Genomic DNA, 16,767 nt, shown 5'->3' on the forward strand with positions numbered 1-16,767 from the left:
CCCGAGAGCTACAACGATGGCTTGAGGGTGGCAACGCCCTTTGTTTACTGACATGGCTGGCAATACTTTTCAATCACATCACTCTGGGCTGGGTTCAGCCAGGTGTTCTGCTGGTCTTGGCTGGGCTTGCTCGCTGGGGTGTCTGTGGTCAGTGGCTCTTGTGTTTGGCCGACTGTGGACTGGGGGAACTGATAAGCAGACCACGTGTCTCCCACGTGTCCAGGAGGCTAGTCCAGGCTTGTGCCCATGGTGGAAATCTCAGGGTTTTTAAGAGCAAGAGGGTAAACCCAGCGTCCAAGCTATTAAAAGCAAGTATCGGGGACTCCCTGGCAGTCCAGTGGTTAAGACTCAGCGTTTTCATTGTGGTGGCCCAGGTTCAACTGCTAGTCAGGGAATTAAAATCCCAGAAGCTGAATGGTGCAGCTAAAACATAGGAGAACATTATATTAAATGGAAAAAAGTAAGTGTAGAAGAATACATACATATTTAAAAAAAAAAGGAAGTCTCATGGCCAGATCAAGGGTGGAGAAATTGATGGGAAGGGGAGAATTTGGCTCATTTTGCCATCTACTGGGTGGTTTTGAGAATAAAATGAAATCATATAAGCATAGCCTGCATGTGTGCATGTGAAGTCACTTCAGTCGTGCCCAACTCTGTGTGACCCTATGACATAGCCCACCGGGCTCCTCTGTCCATGGGATTCTCCAGGCAAGAATTCTGGAGTTGGTTGCCATGCCCTCCTCAAGGGGATCTTCACAAACTAGGTATTGAATCCACATCTCTTGTGCCCCCTGCGTTGGCAGGTGGGTTCTTTACCCCTAACGCCATTAGTACTCAATAAATGTATTTTCAGTGATTGATTTCTCTCCTCCAGTTTTTTAATAACAAAGGCAGATTTTAGAATAGGTCTCAAATAATAACTTTCAATGTTGTGAAACGTCCTGCCTCCGTTTCCTCCCCTGTCTTATGAGGATAATCACTTCCTGGCAGAGGTGTTCCAGGAAGGATTTGATGAGGGAACGACGGTTAAGGGTTTGCACAGAGCCGGGAGCGGGGGAATATGGTTGTCATCATTGTTGGGACAAGATCCGTGTCTCCACTGCCTCCCTGCACACACAGAAAAAGGCGACCAAGACTCCATCACTTTTTCATTTTTGTTTTATTTTGACCCACATCCCACTTGTCAAAAAACCTGAGTCTGCCTGGGAGCTGTTTGTAGAGACTCGCCCTGCAGCGGTCCTCTCTTCTGGTTCCCCAGCTGCCTGTCGCCTCATCTCCTACCCCTGGGGGCACCGCCTCCTTTTGCGTTTCAGCCCCCTTTGTCCACTCCTCCTCCACTGCAGCCTCCTGTCTGCCTGAGGGGCTCCTTCTAGCTGGATCCACAGCCTCAGGGGACTCCGAGGATAACCCTGGGGCCCCAAGTGCCTTCCAGGTAAGGATGACAAAGATGGGGCGTGCTGGGCGCCTGGCTGTGGCTTTGATTATCTGCAGGCCAGACAGCACGTGGGTCTCCCAGGTACTCTGAGGGGCTCCTACCCTCCCATCTGTACCATCGTGCACCTTCTCAAGGTTTCCAGGGGCTCTGAGCAGCCTCTGAAGCTCTTCACTGCTGTCGGATGCCCTGGGGAAATGCCTAATGCTTTGAGTCTGAGAAACTCAGGTCAGCCAGTCACTCACCCTGTTGAAGGACTGCAGAGGTTCATCTCAAAGCCTGGATGGTCTATGCATAGCTCGAGCCTCCTCCCCCAGTCCCTAGACCTTGTTAAACAAGATGGGGCGTCTGGAGCTTAAAAGTCAGACGACCTCCTTCCACGGGACCAGGCCACTACGAAAGGGCAGTGGGAGTATGAGGGATCCCTCCCCTGAGCTGGCTTAGGGCAGCCTCCCTGCAGAAGATGACGCTGCTTCTGGGACCGACCGTGGAGCAGCCCCGGGACCAGTCCTTACAGCTCCGCTCGAGGCTGGCAGTGGCAAACCCATTTGATAGATGCAGGTGTGGAGGATCGGGGAGCTTAGGACGGTTTCTTTTGAGTTCCAGTTTCAAGGATAGAGCATCATCGGCCGGTGGGGGATGGACAGGGATGAGGGGCAGGAGACAGCGGATGCCACGTCCTTGGCTCTGTGCCTCATGGTAGAGGAAGGGAAAGAACGGCGTGCTGAGTGGGCAGGCCAGGGTCAAGGAAGCTTTTCAGGAGACTGAGGGTCTTTAGCAAGTGTCCTTGTGTTCACTGAGCCTCACTCTTCTCACTTGTAAAATGGGCTTGTGAGGGGAGGCGTAAAAAGCGAGCGCTCAGTGCCTGGCGTGCAGGGTGGGAACCCTTGTCTTACATTCTAGCTCCAGGAATCCCCAGGGCAGCAGGGGCCTCCGGCTTCGCCCTTCCCACTGGCCATTCTCAAGGGCAGCTGTGAGCCCTGCAGTAAGAGCGGGGCCCAGGCCCCAGGCAGGCAACTGGTGCAGTGCTATGGTTGTTTCAGCAACCAGGTTCTTCCAGACAGAACTGCTTCACTTGTAAATATTGATGGAGGCCTCAGACAGAGAGGAACGCGAAAACAAAGGGCGCTTTATTTATGACGGAAAAAGAAACCCACAGGGAAAAAAAAAATATCTACAGGCCTGACGGAGGGGGAATGTTTAAATAAACCATGGCAGGTCCACTGGATGGAATATTGTGCAACTATTGAAATGATGTTTACCGAGGGTTTGTAATAACACGGGAAAATGCTTATTCTATAACGCTAAGTTAAAAAAAAAAGGGAAGCAACTGAATTGTATATTCAGCATAATCACACCGAGGCAAAAATCAAGCCAAAGAAAAATCACACACAGGAAAACAGACCGGAGGGACCCACACCACAGCGGGGGTTTGTCTTTGGGTGGAAAATTGGGGAGTTTTTTTAACACCTTTCTCTATTTTCCAGTTTTTTTCTATAATGGCATGGTTGGCCTAATGTGCAAAACAACTTGAACTTAAGGTTTTTGTTTTCCTAAAGAAGAAAGAACTCACATTAGGAAAGAAGGACAGATGAGCCACGGAGAAGCCAAGCGACACACAGGCCACTCTGAGGCCGAGGGCGAGAGGACAGCGGACACGGCTACTGAAGAGGCCAGTGGAGATCCTGGACTCTGCCAGCACGGAGCCACACGGGCTGGCTGACGTATTCAGATGGGGCATCGTGTGTTATTCTGACCCTCTCTCCTAAATGCGTATACTTCCCCGGTGGCTCAGATGGTAAAGCGTCTGCCTGCAATGTGGGAGACCTGGGTTTGAGCCCTGGGTTGGGAAGATCCCCTGGAGGAGGAAATGACAACCCACTCCAGTGCTCTTGCCTGGAAAATTCCATGGACGGAGGGGCCTGGTGGGCTACAGTCCATGGGGTCGCAAAGAGACGAACACGACTGAGCGACTTCAGTACCTAAATGTGTAAACTCTGCTTCTCTCTGGGGAATGTAGCTTACCTGCAGCCAAGGCCCCTCTCTCATGAATGTCAGTGTAACGGGACTCTCTCCTTTATAGGTAAAGGTGGAAGCAGAAGAGCTGGGCTCCTGCCCTCCTCACGCACCAAAATGGAGCGCCTGGGAGGCAGTCCTGCTCTCCGCCCCCGCTGGCGTGGCAAAGCCCTTCGGGAGGCAGGCCAGGCCTCCTGGCCCGGAGCCCTGGTCTCTGCAGGATGCCCCCTCAGGGCTCTGCACAGCCTCGACTGGTCAGGGAGCCCGTTCGCACCACCCCACGGCCCTTGCTTCTCTCCTCTGCCGACTGCGTGCAGCGTGGCTGCTGTTTGTTTCCTTATGTACTTGCTTTTTTTTTTTTTAAACTGCCTGTTCTCCATAGCCAGAGTGCGAGCTCCACGAGGACAGGGATGTGCTGTGTCTCTAACACCCGGAGTAGCGCCTGGTTTAAACATTCTGTAAATGAATCCTGGGGCTTCCCTGGTGGCTCAGTGCTAAAGAATCTGCCTGCCAATGCAGGAGACATGGGTCTGATCCTGGGTGGAGAAGATCCTCTGGAGAAGGAAATGGCAACCCACTCCAGAATTCTTGCCTAGGAAATCCCATGGGCAGAGGAGCCTGGCGGGCTACAGTCCATGGGGTCGCAAAGAGTCAGACACGACTGAGCAACAACAAAATGAACCCTGACTGTCACAGCCCCAGGTGGTCTTTGCAGGCCCCGGGACTACCTTGCCCTGACGGCTTTCATCCCTAAATCCAGCTCTGGAGACCCAGGCCAGGAACGCACTAGCCCTGATCTGCTGGTAATGAGTTCCTGGGCCCCATGCTGAAATAGCTCTGAGGCCATGGAAAGAGCTCAACAAGAAAGGACACGGCGATCGGTCAGTGATGTCTGCCGTGGGAGCGCGGGAGGCAGACGAGACGCGCGGCACCACTCTATCTCAGCCTCAGCCCGAGTCTCAGCTCTCCCTTGGTCACGAAGAACACGGCCACCACCACTGGTCTGGAGCCAGCTTTGCTGCTCAACCCCTTGATCCGTTTCCCTAGTCCCTGCGGTATGTATGTGACGGGCTTCTGAAGGTTTTCCCAGAGCGAGCCCTAGCTCTCACCCTTGGCTTGGAGCCTTCCCCCATGCCCTACCCAGCTCGGCTGAGGTCTTGTCCTCTGCCTGGCTCCTTATCGGACGCCTGCCTCTGGCCTGGATCTGGTTCTACCTGTTCCGGCTCCCAGATGGGGCTCTCCACCCTTTCCCCTGCCGGGCATCACGTCTCCCCTCCCCTCCGGGTCCCCGGGAGGTCCATGAACACGTGCTGACTATGAACTTGAGCATGGCCTTGGTGGTCGAGTGGGTTTGGAGAGGCAGTCACTCTCCCAGACTCCAGCCATAGTCTCAGCTATCTTTCCTCCCCCAGCTTCCAGCCTAGAAATAAACTAAGCTGCCTCACCTCCCAAGCCCTAGAATAGGAAAGGTGGGCTTCTGAGGTCCAAGGAAAGGTTTCATCTCTACACCAACCTCCTCTGGTTCTTTGTTCCAATCCCTCCTCTTCCAAAAAGACCCCCAGCTCAGTCCCAGCAGCTGCAGGGACACAAGCTCCTGCCAGGTGCTCACCTTTATCCCCCAGGCAGAGCAGGACACAGATTGTCCTTCCCGTTTTCAAGACAGGGTTGCCGAAGTCTGAGCACTCCCACCTCCCCACCTGTCAGGCCCACCGAGGCGCACCTGCCTTCTCTTCCTCTTTCCTGATGCCGCCGCTCACTTCAGAAGTAGTCCCGGGTCTCCTGGCTTCCGGCTGGTACCAAGAGCATGACTGCTTTCCTGTCGGTATATGCATCTCCCTTGGAGATGGATCAGCATCATGGTAATAGATTGGACTAGTCTCTCTCCCTTCCTTCTGGGAAGAAGAGGTAACTTCCCAAGGGTGGAAGCTTTCCTCCCTTTGAGAATTTGCCAAACCTGCTGTGAAAGGAGGACCCAGTCTCTCGGTGCAGCAGGAGAACTCGCTGGTCCCTCAGCTCCACCGTGGGCCTGCCCCTCCCTGGCCTGCTCCTGTCTGATGAGGCAGACCAGGCGACCACAGGCTCAGGGAAGGCAAAGGATGCCATCACCTCTAACCCCCTGGAAGGGCTGCCCCCAGCTCCCAAGGTGAGGGCTGAGTCGCATCAGTGGCTGTACTGTGAAGGGTTCTGAGATCTGGGGAGAGAGTGCGGTGGTCAAATAACAATGGGCCCAGCAGGAGGGTGGCCCTTGGATCACATTTATTTTTTCCTTGCCATCAACTGTATTCTCAGTAGACCCTGCAAGCAGATGTCCCTTTATAAATGGATGCTAAACGTGGAGGCTTCTCCTCTTTCCAGTATACTGGAATTCCATGTAATGAGGAAAAGCAAAGTGGGCTTCAGTCAATTCACTCTGCAGGCAAGAGTTCCCGTGGGCGGCTTCAACTGGCGCTCTGCTGCTCCTCCAGCCATCGCTCCCTCTGGCTAGGCCCCTGGGGGCTCCCCGGGCTTGTCCTAGTCCTGCTGAACAGCCCCCTCAATTTTCTCCACCTGTGTGTGTTCCAGGGGCTTCTGGAGGTTGGGGCTCAGTGGCCAATGGTTAGGAAGAGCCCCTGGTGGCTTAGAGAGGGCTGGCCCAGATCCAGCAGGGTCAGCTTGAGGGGTCACTGGGAGTCAAAAAACCTCTGGAACCGTGCCTGTGATAAGGCTGTGCCCCTGAACTTTGCTAGGATCCTGGTACCCCCCTCCCCACCAAATTCAGACCTCAAGCAAGGTGGTGGTCAACCCTGCAGACGTGGGCACCCTGGGCCTCAGGACATCAGTCCTCTGTTTCATTTTCACACTAGGGTGGCTGCCCAAAGAGGGCAAAGACGCAGCTAAGAAGCCCAGACTGTGGAGGAGGTGGGACTGAAATTCACCTCTTGCTGGCCAGATTCCCCTGCACCCCGATCTCCCAGAAATGGCCCATGCCGCGATGGGTAGGGGGTGTTTTTCCGTCTAGTCTTGCAGAAGGAGCCCAGCAGACGGGCTGCTAGACCCTGGTCTGGGGCACATCAGGACCGGGCAAGGTCAGGACAGTGGGCAGGAGGGTGCCCTGCGGGGAAGGGAAGGCCTGCCGCATTTCGGGCACAAACCTGGGCGAGATGCTGTCGGCCAGGAAGCGCAGTGTGCGCCGGCGCCCCACGCAGTAGACGAGCTCGTCCACCACGGCGCACTGGAAGGCCTCGGGGTACGGCGTCCGGTACGTGGCGCACTCGTACCAGAGGCGGGCGCTGGCGCTACAGCGGTACACGCTGATGCCCAGGCTGCGGTTGAGGTCGAAGCGATAGAGGAAGCCTCTGACTGCCACCATCTCGGCCGTGCGGTCCCTGCCGCCCCCGGTGGGCGCGGCGCGCCAGCGCTGCTCCCGGACAGAGAAGCGCAGCAGCAGGTAGCGCAGCGAGCCCCCGGTGACGAAGAGCTCGCCCCCGCTCGCCGCCGCCGTGTGCGCCAGGGCGAAGGTGTCCTTGGGCAGCGGCGGCGCAAAGGTCCAGCGGTCCAGGCGAGGGTCGTAGCGTTCCACCGTGTTCAGACACTCGCCCCCGACGGCGTACAGCTGTCCGTCCAGGGCCACCAGCCGGCAGTGCGGCCGCGCCTGGTTCAGGGGGCACACCTCGCTCCAGATGTCCGTCAGCGGGTTGTAGCAGAAGACGCGGTTGGAGGGCTGGAGCCCGGAGCCCTGGCAGCCGGACACCAGGAAGAGGTAATTGAAGAGACTGCAGATGGCACAGCCCCGGGACACAGCCTCGGGCGGCAGGCGGGCCAGCGGGCGCCAGGCGTCCCGCTCATCGTCGTAGCAGCAGAGGCGGCCGGAGCCGTCCTGGGGGCACACGTCGGCCACCACGAGGTGCTCGCGCCCCCGGAGCCGGCGCTGGAGGACCAGCTCCCGCTCCGCCCCGCTCAGGCGCCCGTAGATGTCGGGGCTCCGCAGGACCTGGAGGTAGTTGTCCCTCATCACCTTGTAGGCGGCCTCCTTCAGGGGCTCCAGTTTCTTCCTCTTGGCAAAGGCCAGCGCCTCGTAGCAATTGCCCAGATCCAGGTGGACCTCTGGGGCTGATCCAGGGCTGAGCGGGGGGTGGAAGAAACTGGTGCCAGCCACAGAGTGCACGTGGGGCTTCCCGCGGCTTCCGGCTGAGCTGGACTCAGGAGAATCCTGGGACGTGGGGCGGGTGGGCACAGCTCTCTGGTCTGGGCAGGATGGAGCAGCGTCCCCAAAGCCATCGAGCTGTAGCTGAAACTCTGGGTTCTCCAGGATCTGAAGGAGGCTCTCCTTGCGGCTGAAGCCTCGCGTGGAGCCGGAGGGGTCAGACCCAGGAGAGGCAGCGGTCTCCTGTCCGCCTTCACCGGCAGGCCGTCCAGACGCTATCCTTGTTCCCAGGGGGCCTGACACTGACTCAGGGGCTGGAGCCCCTGCCGAGGCGGCTGTTCTGGGGGCCAGCCTGCTCCTGGAGGTGGCCTGAGAGGTGTACTCCACGTGGTAATCGTACACCTTGCCCTTCAGCCTGGGCCTGATCCCCTCCACCTTCTCCGGTATGAAATTCTCCTCTACTCGAACCTGGGCCACGGACGAGAAGGTGTAGGAAGCGTCGGAGGCGCCCTCCCGCTGACGCAGGGCCAGGCCCAGGTCTGAGGCAGCCTGGAGGGCCGCTGCCTCCTCCCTGTGGACCCCTGACGCGTGGGTAAAGACCCAGCTGTTGTTCATGTCGCACTGGCCTTCACGGTGGGCCGCCTCACCTTCATGGGGGGATTCCTGCTCCCCGCTCCCTGGATGCTTGGGGGGTCCACTGTCCGGCCTGGGAGTGAGCTCACCACCCACATGGCCGCTCTCCACGGCGGGGAGGCCAGCTGGGGGGCTTGGGGGTTCGCTGCACTGATGGGGGCAATGGGGCAGCTCGGGCTTACCGTCCACAGCTGTTCCGGCTTCCTGGTCTCCGCACCGAGGAGCTGGCAGGTCAGAGTCCGGGCACTGCCCAGCGTGCTCCTCTCCAGCACGTTTCCTCCCAGCTTTCCCAGCCTCTCCAGCTTCTGAGGTTGCAGATGAAGCTCCGGTGGCCGGGACTCTGGAGGCCTCCGTGCTCTCCCAGCTGCAGCCTGGCGGTCCTGTGGCCCCCTTGCTTCCCCTTCGGCGTCTCAGATCCCACCGTGGTGCCCCGGGAACAGCCTCCTGGGTGGCAGGCTGCCCGGAGCCCCCTGCCTCCGCCTCAGCCTCGGCCTTGGCGTCCGCCCCCCGCGGCAGGGCCTGGGCTGGCCTGGACTTGTACAGCTTGTAGGCTGCGGTCAGCAGGAGCAGGGCAGCGGCAGACAGCACCAGCTGGCCCGTCAGCTGCATGTCCAGATGCCAGTCCTGGGCCTCTGCTCCTCCTCCTCTGGGGAGCATGTTCCCAAGCAGACCTGGGGCAGAGGAATGTCAAGAATCCGATTAATGATTGCCCAATAGGGGACGGTTCCTGGTTCCTGCCGGGCTGAGTGGGAGGGGGTTTGGGGCGAGCTCTGGCTGGGCCGGTGAAGAATTGAAGCAAAGGTGACTTTTGAGCTGGCAGAGTTGGCCACCAAGGCCCGGGGCTGGCAGAGTGCGGTGGCTGGCCTCCCTGGGATCCTTCGGTGCTTTTCCCTGGGGGTGGGAGGCATCTGCCCGGAGGAGGCTGAGCTTGTGATCACCACCCACGCCAGCTGCGGCCGGAGGGGGCTGGGCACATCCAGCGGGTACTCGAAGAGGGAGGAAGCTCTCGGTCAAACAGTCACCCGATGCTAGGGAACGCTCGGGGTGGGAGATTGTTTGTGTCTGTCCTGTTTTCTCTTTTGCAAATCCGCTGGGCTGGGAGGTTGGGTGTGGTGAGCTGTGGAGCAGGTGGCGCCACGGCAGGTGTGGTGAGAGATCCTTCTGGGTCTGCGCTCTTCCTGTTGAGGTCAGTGGGTCCCCACGGCGGGGTCGGTCTGCAGTCAGCAGCCAGGGAGGCGGAGCCGGGAGCTGGGCCAAGCCCCCTGACCTGGCTCCTGAATGACTCTGCCCTCCTTCCCTGCCTGATGAGGTGCCTGAGAAAACCAGCCTTGGGGTTGGAGTTGGGGGGAAACATGGCGTTTGTACCTAGATCAGGGACAAACATGGGCTCATCCTCACGCTTGGAACCAGACAGCCTCAGACAGTCAGAGGCTGCGGGAGCCTCACTCGCCTCCTGTCGCAGCAGCGCCTGGCTCTGTCACCAAGCTGTGTGACCTCAGGCAAGTCAGTCCACCTCTCTCTGCCTCCGTTTCTTCATCTGAAAAGATGGGGCTAACAGCCCCTCATAGGTCGTGGTGAGAGCAAGACGGGTCGGTGCGTGTAAAGGGCGCAGGGCCGAGCTCCCGTGTAAAGGCTTCGTCGGTGTCGGCCACTCCTCCTCCTCCTCTTTCTCGCCGTCGGCGCATTCGTGTGAATCGCCATCGGCTGGACCTTTGGAGGCACTGGCGTGACTCTGCCCCTCCCCAGACTCAGGGCCTTCTGGGGTCCCCAGAGGCCAGGATGGGGGTCTCAGCCTCACGCTGCCTGTGGGTGCCGAGGGTGCCGGGTGGGTGGGCCCGCCGCTGCCTGGTCCCCCGATTCCAGAGACGCTGTCACTCTCCACTTCCAAGTGTTGGCATTTAGCTTAAAAATGAGAATAAGAGCCACTCTGTGGAACAGGAACGTGTTTGGAGGAATTTGGCTCCGAAGCCTTGACTTGAGGAGAAAATCGTGATTCCTTACTATGCTGTTCACAACTCCCCCGTGCTCCCGTCTGTTCACCTTCCACGGTCATCTCCTGATTGCCCCCTGCATGCCGCGATCTGGGCTGGGGCGCAGGCCGCCTTCCCCTGTCTTTGCTGGTCCGACCCTCAGGGTCAGGTCAAAGGCTGCCTCCTGTACCTCCTTCCCAGCGCCTCCATCCTTCCGGCATCATCTTTTCTTTGCTTCTTGTTCTCCTGTTCTTCCACTCGCCCCTTTCAGCCTTCATCACGTGGGCTGTGGCTCCAAGTACACTCCGTTCTGCTTGCTGGATTCTACGTCTCCAGGGAAGCTCAACCTTGGGGCCTGAGGCACCACTGGGACAAAAGGCAAGCTGATTGTGCCTTCCCACCGGGAGGATATGGGTGGACGCTCTGGATGACTCACACTATCCCGTTTGGGGAAAAGAATTGTGATCCCCTTTTCATGGCAGCTCCAAGGGCATGTCAATTTGCCTGCAAATGAGGACTTCTACCTTTTGTTTCCAGACTCCAGACTTTTACAGACCTGAGTTCGTCCAACAGGTATGACTGCTCTGGGAGTCAGAAGTTTTCAGCCTGTCCCACTGGTGACCTCTCTGAGAGAGTGTTGTTTCCTCTCTTTCCATCTCTGTCAAAATAGTGATTCACCATGATTGTTAGAAACACAGATTGCCAAGCTCCGCCCCCAGATTTTACGATTCAGTGGGTTCCGTGTGGCTTCCAGGAAATCCTCATTTTTAAAAATCATCTCAGGGGATTTCCAGTGGGTAGAGGAATGAAAAGTCAGTCGGTTTTCTTTATTCGTCTGCTGGGTGATGGGTGAGTAGTTGGTTGCCCTCTGTACCACCCAGGTGAGTATCGGGGAAGGGGAATGAGTCCTGGGTACTTTGCACGAGTGAGGTCTTCCTGGGCATCCACGGAGGTGGGTATTGTCCTCACCCTTATTTTACAGGTGGGGAAACGGAGGCTCAGAGAGATCATGCACCAATGTCAACTGAGGTTGTCAGCGGCAGAGTCTTGATTTATAGCCAGGTGTCTCTAACCGCAAGGCCCGTTTGTCTTCCTCTGGGACAGAGAGGATGAGTTATAAAGGAGAATTAAAATGATTTGTCCAGTGGTGAAATCAGGGCTTTGTAGACTGGCTTGGGTCCCCCCAGGGGCCAGGCCACCATTCCCGCAGTCAGGGCGGCTCTGCGCATCTCCCTCCTGAGAGAGGAGACTGCATACCCGCCCTGGTCTGCTGTGGCCTGGCATTGACCTCTCAGATGCCACCAAGCACGCAGGGCCTCAGCTCCTTAGGGGGGCTGCTTCCCACCCAACAAAGGCTTCATGCGTCCTGGAGTGCCACCCCTCCAGCTCTGCCTTCAAGCCTTTGAGTCAGACAGTTGCTCTTTCCATTTGAACTGTGCTCCCGGATGTCAGATGTAGCCAGGCCAGACCCCTGGGTGGCCAGGGGAAAGTGCAACGGCCCCTGGGAACAGAAGACACAGTCCCAGCCCCGGGGAAGGACCTCCCTGCAGGTCTGGAAGCTGGTGCATACGCCTGAGACACAGTCAAGCCACAGTGCATCACAGCGGAAACATTAACATGGAGATTTGTCAACAGGTGTTCATGGCAAAGTAGACCAGACTAGACTGGATGGCCAGGGAGTCTGGAGCAAGGGGCGTCAGAAGAGAGGTCAGGAGAGAATTCCAGAAAGGTGTTTAGCCTTGAGTATGCATACAAAGAAAGAGGGGGCATAGACAGATTGACTGCGTGCGTATGTATTAAATCACTTCAGTCGTGTTCAACTCTGTGCAACCCTATGGACCGTAGTCTGCCGGGCTCCTCTGTCCATGGAATTCTTCAGGCAAGAATACTAGAGTGGGATGCTGTGACCTCCTCCGAGGGATCTTCCCAACACAGGGATGGAACGCAGGTATCCTGCATTGTAGGCGGATTCTTAACCTACTGAGCCGCCTGGGGGACCTGGGCTGATGGATTGACGTGACTGATATTTACCAGATGTTGGCCGTATACCAGGCCCGTATGCTGGTGCAGGGACCAGGGTGAAGGAGCGTGAGGGTGGAGGGAGGTGGCACTGGCGTGAACCCCGGCTCAGCAGTTCCTTCGTTGGAGGGTGGAGGTAACACCTGTGAAACATCTGAGCCCAGAGGAGACCTTCGTTAAAGGAGGCTTCCCCCTGCACGCCCTCCATTCTGGTCCTCAGTGACCACCGCCACCTGAGATTGTTATAAAATGTAGGCTTTATTATTATTCAGGCAGGACGAGAAGGGGGCGGCAGAGGATGAGATGGCTGGATGATATCACCGGCTCAATGGACATGAGCTTGAACAAACTTCAGGAGATAGTGAAGGACAGGGAATCCTGGCATGCTGCAGCCCACGGGGTCACAGAGAGGTGGACACAACTTAGTGACTGGACAATAACATGGTGAGGCCAACAGATCGGGAGGTGCTGCTACTGGAAAGACAGCTTGTTGTTCATAGTTCTCTAGAGGAGACCCATCCAAGTGCCATTCAGGGCCGTATGAGGAAGCACCAGGGCCAGCAGGAGGCAGAGCGGGGAGGGAAAGAGGGAGCCAGAGACTTTATCATGTCTTTCGTGTGAAGGGCTGGGGAAGACAGGGTAAGCAGAAGAGCAGGGGTCCTGAGGCTATTTTAATTTGTCACCTCCCCGGTCCTGCAGTGATTCAGTTCAGTCGCTCAGTCGGGTCCGACTCTTTGTGACCCCATGGACTGCAGCACGCCAGGCCTCCCTGTCCATTGCCAATCCCCAGAGTTTACGCAAACTCATGTTCATTGAGTTGGTGATGCCATCCAACCATCTCATCCTCTATTGCCCCCTTCTCCCGCCTTCGATCTTTCCATCAGGGTCTTTTCCAGTGAGTCAGTTATTCGCATCAGGTGGCCAAAGGATTGGAGTTTCAGCTTCAGCATCAGTCCTTCCAATGAACACCCAGGACTGATCTCCTTTAGGATGGACTGGTTGGATTTCCTTGCAGTCCAAGGGACTCTCAAGAGTCTTCTCCAACACCACAGTTCAAAAGCATCAATTCTTAGGCACTCAGCTTTCTCCTGGAGTGATTAGGGCAGGGGAATATTGGCCCTGGGGTGTAAGAGCCCTGTGAGAGCCTAGAAGGAGGTGGTTGGAGGAAGCCTTTGGGTTCATTTGCATATAAGTGTGCTCCTGGATGAGTCATTTGCCATTGCTAGGAACTAGCTAGACTTGGGAGCTCACAGTCAGCTCAGAAGGCCCAGATGACAGAGGGTGGAAAATATAGAAAATAAGAGGATATAGTTACTACAGGGAGTTGGAGCCAGAAGTGGGAGAGTAGGGGCTTTGGGGCCTCTCAGAGGCAGCTGGCTCCCCCAAGGGCGGTGGGGAGTGAGCTTCAGTCACTAACCTAAGTCTAATCCCATCCGGCAGGTGAACACAGCACTCCTGCCAGCAGACTTCAAACTCCATAAATTACAGCTTTTTTTTTCCCCCTCCAGTCCATTTGGAAAAAGTGAAATGAACAAATAAAGACAGGAGCGAAATTAAAAGATAATTGGAAGTCTATATCGGGCTTCTGTGGATGTGCGCACACGCCGCCAATCTGGTCTCTCTGTGCGGGCAGGATAAATTGAGAACTCTTCGGCTGGCTCAGGGGGTGGATAAAACAGAGACAAATGCGTGCCATGCAAATAAACAGGCCCATCTTCCCGTGATTGGCTTTGCGTCCCCCTGCCGGCACCTCCTCTGGTCCCCTCGGTTTGACGGGCCTGTGTGTTCCAAGCTGGAAGTCGATCCCAGGTGGGTGAGGGTCTGAGTGGAGGGTCCGAGGTTGGGAGAAGCTGGGCACGGGCACTCTGGGAGATAAAGTTTGTGTGTGCAGAGAGCGGGTGGAGATGTCAGAGAAGAAGTTGGGGAATTGTGTGGCCTTTTACACACATGCACAGACATACATGCACACATACACATGAACACACATGCCTCTATATATGCATGCACATGAATGCACATGCATGCACACACACACCCATGCGTGCACATACAAACACACACGTGTATATGCCTGTAAATGAATGCACACGTATGCACACCTGCACACACACATATACACTTGAATGAGAACATGGACTTATTGAATCCAGAAGGGCCGTCCATAAACGGATCTCACCCAGTGGGGAAGCTAAGTCCTAGCTGTCTATCCAGCTGGGCCTAGAACCCAGGGCATCGAACTGGGTCTCGGGGTAGAAGAGCAAGTCAAGGATAAATTGCCGCTTGTATGAAGAGCACTCAGTATTTGAAGGTGGCGTGACAGTTCTCTACACTCACCCGGGGCCCACAGTTGTGAGTGGTAAACAGGTGGGACCTGAATGGCCTCCTCTCTGGCCCTGGACCCAGCATCCACCCAGCCCGCTCTGGTACCAGCTACCAAAGTTCACCTCCACAGGAGCCCAAGTAGGACCGGCACTGCTCTCCAAGGGGACTCATCACCATGGTGCCTGGACTCTCTGGGATGAGCAGGGATGAGGGGCGAGTGAGGCCAGGATTTTGGAGAGGACAGGGCGTGGTATAGCCATCAAAAAAAGGGGTCTGGCCTGGAAAGGGGATTTCACAGAGCTGGGAATGCCAAGGGCATGAAGAAAGGTCCTACTTACAATTTCCACTGCACAGACCATTAGGAAATGGAACAATGGTACATGATACGTGCCTGTGAATTTGATGGGGAAATTGAATGTGAAATGATTCATGGGTGCTGTGCTGTTTGAAATGGCAGATCGCATCCTGATTTTTCCTCCTGGGGTGGAAAGAATTGAAGCGAAGGGAACATTGTGAGGTTTGAGTATGGGGCATAACCCTCTGCCTGCCTACAGGGAGGCAGAGCTTTCCCAGAGAGCTCAGAGCCAAGAGTGAGAGTAATAATGACAATAATTATAATCATAGCTAATATTTACTCACTCTGTGTCAGGCTCTGTACTCTGCCAGGGCTGCAGGAACTGTCTCCTTTAATCTTCACAGAGCCCTACAGGGGAGGCAAGACCCAGTCCATGGATAAGAAAACAGGCTCAGTTTCTTATTCAAGGTCAAGTCACTTTTATACCAAAGCCACTCTGGAGAAACCCTGTCTGCATGCAAGATCTCAGGCTCACTCCAGCTTCAGAAAATCAGAATTCTCCTGTTAACTGGATCCCTATGTGAAGCTTTATGCTATGCTATGCTAAGTCACTTCAGTCGTGTCCGACTCCTAGCAACCCCATGGACTGCAGCCCACCAGGCTCCTCCATCCATGGGATTCTCCAGGCAAGAGTACTGGAGTGGGTTGCCATTGCCTTCTCCAATGCATGAAAGGGAAAAGTGAAAGCGAAGTCGCTCAGTCGTGTCCGACTCCTAGCAACCCCATGGACTGCAGCCTACCAGGCTCCTCCGTCCATGGGATTTTCCAGGCAAGAGTACTGGAGTGGGGTGCCATTGCCTTCTCCAGTGAAGCTCTATAAACATGCTCATAATCCCAAGAACCAATCAACTGTGTGACTTTGAATACCATCAGGAGCATGGGTCTTCTCCTGCCCTGAGTCCGAGAGAGGTAACACCTTTGTCCCTGATCCCTTGACAGCTACCTTAATATACATCACTTAATATACAACAACCTTAATATCAGTTCAGTTCAGTTGCTCAGTCGGGTCCGACTCTTTGCGACCTCATGGACTGTAGCACGCCAGGCCTCCCTGTCCATTACCAACTCCCGGAGCTTGTTCAAACTCGTGTCCATTGAGTCGGTGATGCCATCCAACCATCTCATCCTCTGTCGTCCCCTTCTCCTCCTGCCCTCAATCTTTCCCAACATCAGAGTCTTTTCCAATGAATCAGCTCTTCGCATCAGGTGGCCAAAGTATTGGAGTTTCAGCTTCAGCATCAGTCCTTCCAATGAACACCCAGGACTGATCTCCTTTAGGATGGACTGGTTGGACCTCCTTGCAGTCCAAGGGATTCTCAAGAGTCTTCTCCAACACCACAGTTCATCACTGATGATTCTAAAAATCCCTGTGGCTTTGTTTTCTCATCTCTCAAACAGGCATGACGTCATCCCTCTGGGGTTATTGCCAGGAAACACAGAGGCTGCCTGGGAAGGGCACCTGGAGCAGGTGCTCTGCAGGGCTGGCCAATGTCTGTAGAATGCCTTGATGGATTGTGCTGGAACCCATTACTGTCAAGGGCTGGTGGTGGGGCTTGTCCCTGGCTAAGTGCTTCAGAGGTAGTTTCTCATTGAAATGAATGTTCACAGTCTCACCAAGCAGGCATGGTTACCCCTGTTTTACCAGGAAGAAACTCAGAAAGGTTAAGTTCTTTGCCCAAAGTCATACAGCTAGCCAATGGCAGCCCTGAGATTCAAACCAGGTCCCTTTAGATCTGAAACCAGGCTGTGTCCCCTCGTGTCGTTGCTCATCTCCTCCTGCAGTACTCCAGGCTGTCACCAGCCCCACATGCCCTTCCGGGGGCGACACGCTCCCTGGAGCTGGCTGTCCTTGGAGCCCCATCAGGGTAGCTCATCTCTCCCCTCTGCCCTTGCCTTC

At 55.9% G+C, this 16,767-nt stretch overlaps 1 protein-coding gene across 1 annotated transcript; it reads right to left on the minus strand.

Annotated features, from left to right (window-relative positions):
* Window positions 1-2,541: 2,541 nt before the first annotated feature.
* On the minus strand, window positions 2,542-10,879 carry KLHDC7A (kelch domain containing 7A). The gene has a single exon (XM_061395225.1). It carries the CDS (start codon window positions 8,859-8,861, stop codon window positions 6,477-6,479), a length of 2,385 nt encoding a protein of 794 aa, XP_061251209.1. The 5' UTR covers window positions 8,862-10,879; the 3' UTR covers window positions 2,542-6,476.
* Window positions 10,880-16,767: the final 5,888 nt, after the last annotated feature.

The sequence above is a fragment of the Bos javanicus genome, chromosome 2, assembly GCF_032452875.1.
Source record: "Bos javanicus breed banteng chromosome 2, ARS-OSU_banteng_1.0, whole genome shotgun sequence".
In the NCBI taxonomy this organism is placed as follows: Eukaryota; Metazoa; Chordata; class Mammalia; order Artiodactyla; family Bovidae; genus Bos; species Bos javanicus.

What these genes read in the sequence shown, in the direction of transcription:
- KLHDC7A (XM_061395225.1), bottom strand. Translation starts at nt 8,861, where the DNA reads ATGCTCCCCAGAGGAGGAGGAGCAGAGGCCCAGGACTGGCATCTGGAC.